The sequence below is a fragment of the Lissotriton helveticus genome, chromosome 7 (genome assembly GCF_964261635.1).
Source record: "Lissotriton helveticus chromosome 7, aLisHel1.1, whole genome shotgun sequence".
In the NCBI taxonomy this organism is placed as follows: domain Eukaryota; kingdom Metazoa; phylum Chordata; class Amphibia; order Caudata; family Salamandridae; genus Lissotriton; species Lissotriton helveticus.
The window spans coordinates 1,778,150,945-1,778,154,341 of record NC_136068.1 but is presented as its reverse complement, the minus strand read 5'-3'; the positions used below and the strand labels follow the sequence as shown (position 1 = coordinate 1,778,154,341).

The 3,397-nt window shown below is 38.1% G+C and overlaps 1 protein-coding gene across 1 annotated transcript; it reads right to left on the bottom strand.

Moving 5' to 3' along the window:
* Nucleotides 1-1,561: 1,561 nt before the first annotated feature.
* On the bottom strand, nt 1,562-2,527 carry LOC144769710 (olfactory receptor 2D2-like). The gene has a single exon (XM_078653891.1). It carries the CDS (start codon nt 2,525-2,527, stop codon nt 1,562-1,564), a length of 966 nt encoding a protein of 321 aa, XP_078510017.1.
* Between the last annotated feature and the right edge of the window lie 870 nt (nt 2,528-3,397).

Sequence of the window (3,397 nt, the reverse complement as noted above, 5' to 3'; positions counted from 1 at the left end):
CTGCTGATTCCTCCGTGGCGGATTCAGAATACGTTCCCACTTCCGTATTTTTTGGATTCAAGAGAAAGATTTTTTTGAACTTGAGTTTGCGTGTGTATCTGAACAGATCTATCTTTGTATTCACAAGGTTAAATTCACTCGCCGGACAAAAGCTTAGTCCCTTTTTCAATACCTTTATTTCATCACCCGTTAGTACTCTTTTAGACAGGTTGATGACGCTGTTATCTTCTTGTGATGTTATCTTCTCTTGCGGTTGGCCGCACTCCACGTTACTCTTGGTGAGGTGGCTGGTTGTGTGTTTGCCTTTGCCCCGCCTTGTCCTCCTTTTTGGCTTGTTGGTGGAGGGTGATTCCTTTGTTGCGGTCTTAGGCGGGTCTCCTTCATTATTTGGTATTCATCGAAAAAAGGTTGTTTAGTTGTTTTCTCTTTATTTGCCTGTGTTGGAGGTTGCTCTCCATCCGAGACTTCTACCTCCCATTCTTCAGTATCCACAGCGTTGATTGCTGCATTGCCTTGGGCAAGTCGTCTCCTTGTCGCATCAAATTTGCGAGCAAAGGTTAAGATTCTGCCTGTTATATATATATATATATATATATTCACTGAAAAAACCATAGGTTTCACACACGTTATAGTTAGGAATTAGCATTTAAAAAACCTTGCAAATTCACAGAAAAAAACCATAGGTTTCACAAACGTTATAGTTAGGAATTAGCATTTAAAAAACCTTGCAAATTCACTGAAAAAAACATAGGTTTTCAGCAGTGCATTGCGGCGCGCCAGTTATAGTCAGTACAACTAACTATAAAGTGGGAATTTCAATGGTTTTGTATGAGTAAATTGTCCGGCTAACTATAACTGATGTGAAACCTATGGTTTTTTCAATGAATTTGCAAGGTTTTTTAAATGCTAATTCCTAACTATAACGTGTGTGAAACCTATTGGTTTTTTCGGTGAATATTATATATATACAAATCAACATTTTGTACAACTATATTTTTAACATTAATATTTTTAGGGGGGTATTTTTTTTACCTGTTTAAGTATATAGAGTCAATTTTTCTGCATTTTTTATTTTTTTTATCAATATTTTGTACTTCTATATTTTTAACATTAATATTTTGTCAGTGAACCTATAGTAATCTACTCACTTTTGGACCACCAGGAATTCTCAAAAGGTCAGAATCTCCCTATGCTTTGTGTTCATGTCATACAGTGAGTCAATCCTCTTAATATTGTGGGGAACAAGCTTCATTTTTCATTATCAATAATACCAAACTTTCAATGCTTAACATTCATCACGGATTTAGCTTCTGCAGCCATGCAATTATGTTCAATTACATTCTATCTTAATCAATGATGTACCCCTAATAATGAGACAAGGGAAATGTAATTTGGTTTTATGTTCCACCTTTGTTACCTTAACCTTGTATAATCTGTGGTTATCAATGATATATCAGTGATCAACTTATAATGTAACCTTGGTTTGGATTCTGCAATCACATACGTGATTTAGCTGAAGGGGTTCTTATATTTCACATAACTGCAACTGATTTTCAAACACTCATCTTTTGAACAGATGCTGACCAAAAATAAATCTGAATTCAAAATGTGCCCTTAAGAAAACTTTCTGAAGAGCCATCTTCACATCCTTATTTCGTAGACTGTAGATAATGGGGTTGAGCATTGGTGGAGTCACAGTGTAAAACACAGAGATCAATTTATCCCAATCTTCAGAGTTTTTAGACACTGGTTTCATGTACATGTAGATGGCGGTGCTGTAGAACATGGTGACAATGATCAGATGAGGGGTACATGTAGAGAAGACTTTTAATCTGGCTTTGGAGGAGCGTATTCTCATAACTGTGATAATGATTCGGATGTAGGAGATTGCAGTGAAGAAGCTCGGTATCAAAAGTACAAAGATTCCTAAACAGAAGATGATCTTCTCTGTGACATATATATCCACACATGCCATCTTCAGAAGAGCAGTGGACTCACAATAAAAGTGATTAATTTTAGACCCACATATAGGCAATCGCAGTATAACAAATGTGGCTGTGAATGCTATTACACCGCCACATACCCAACAGCATGATGCTAATGTAATACAAATAGATCTGCGCATGTTGACTGTATAGTGCAGGGGAAATGCGATGGCTACATAACGATCATATGCCATAAGTGCAAGGAGCACACATTCTGTACCACCGAAAATCAATGAAGTGAACATCTGAGCGGCACAGCCAGTGAAGCTGATCCTACTTCTAACAAGAAGTTGGGCCAACATGTTAGGAACCGTCACAGATGCATAACAAATGTCCACCAATGAAAGGTTTCCCAGTAAGAAGTACATTGGAGTATGAAGCCGACGGTCACTGATACAGGCTATGGTAAGGCTTATATTTCCAATGAGAGTCAAAGTGTATACCATCAAAAATAAAAGAAAGAGAAAAATCCTTACAGTCGGGTCCTGAGATAGGCCACTGAGTAGAAACTCTGTAATCAAGCTTTCATTTTTCATTTTCATTGACTCCAATTTTTTATCAGCTATGAAAAAGAACACATACATTGTGAATAAAAGTGGCATGTGATCAGATAGAATGCATACAGTAGTAACACATCTTATGGACACACACACCACGCACACTTCAACCTGCACTCATCAATGCACACTCTTTAGTACTCCATTCTACATACTCCAGACTTACCAATATTTATCACTTATTACAACAACAATGCATTTTTTTAAATCACTGAAACATGGATCATCCTAATGTCCTTGTACATCATAATAATCCTCATTCCCACAGGTTACATCATTCAACATGTGGACCATGGTCAAAAGAAAGAATGTGGCCCTCACAATCCTCAAACTTCGGCTAAAATACAAATATCTTTATATTTCGGAGAGGTAGAGATGCAGAATCTGCAGAGGTCCAAAAATGTACAACCATCCAGCGTTCCGGCCATTCTCCTGATAAAAGTTGTATCCTATTTGTGTGAAAGGGACTAATATGTGCAACAGGAGAGGGTCCAAATCACAACATGTACACATCAAGATATTCTACTCAAAACCACGCAGTGGATTAGGGGCCCTAGCTCAACCAGCACCCAGGGAAACCTATCAAGCCTGCATGTTTCTGAAAACTATACTCGTGGAGAGTCTAGGGGGGTGTAATTTTGTCTGAATGTCAGCAGGTTTTCTCACCCAGAAGCATTTGTAAACCTCAAACTTTAATGGAAAAATAACTATCAATAGACCGAACACCAGGACATTTGACTGCCAAATTGTTTTCCCTTGACCGCAGATCATGCCCTCCTTGTGGGCATGATCACACCCCATAGGGGAAAACAACCATGCAAAAAAGTCCCCCAAAGGGTTCAGCTTTTATGCTAC

Excerpts from the sequence above, each read along its gene's own strand:
- LOC144769710 (XM_078653891.1), bottom strand. The coding sequence starts at position 2,527 with ATGAAAATGAAAAATGAAAGCTTGATTACAGAGTTTCTACTCAGTGGC.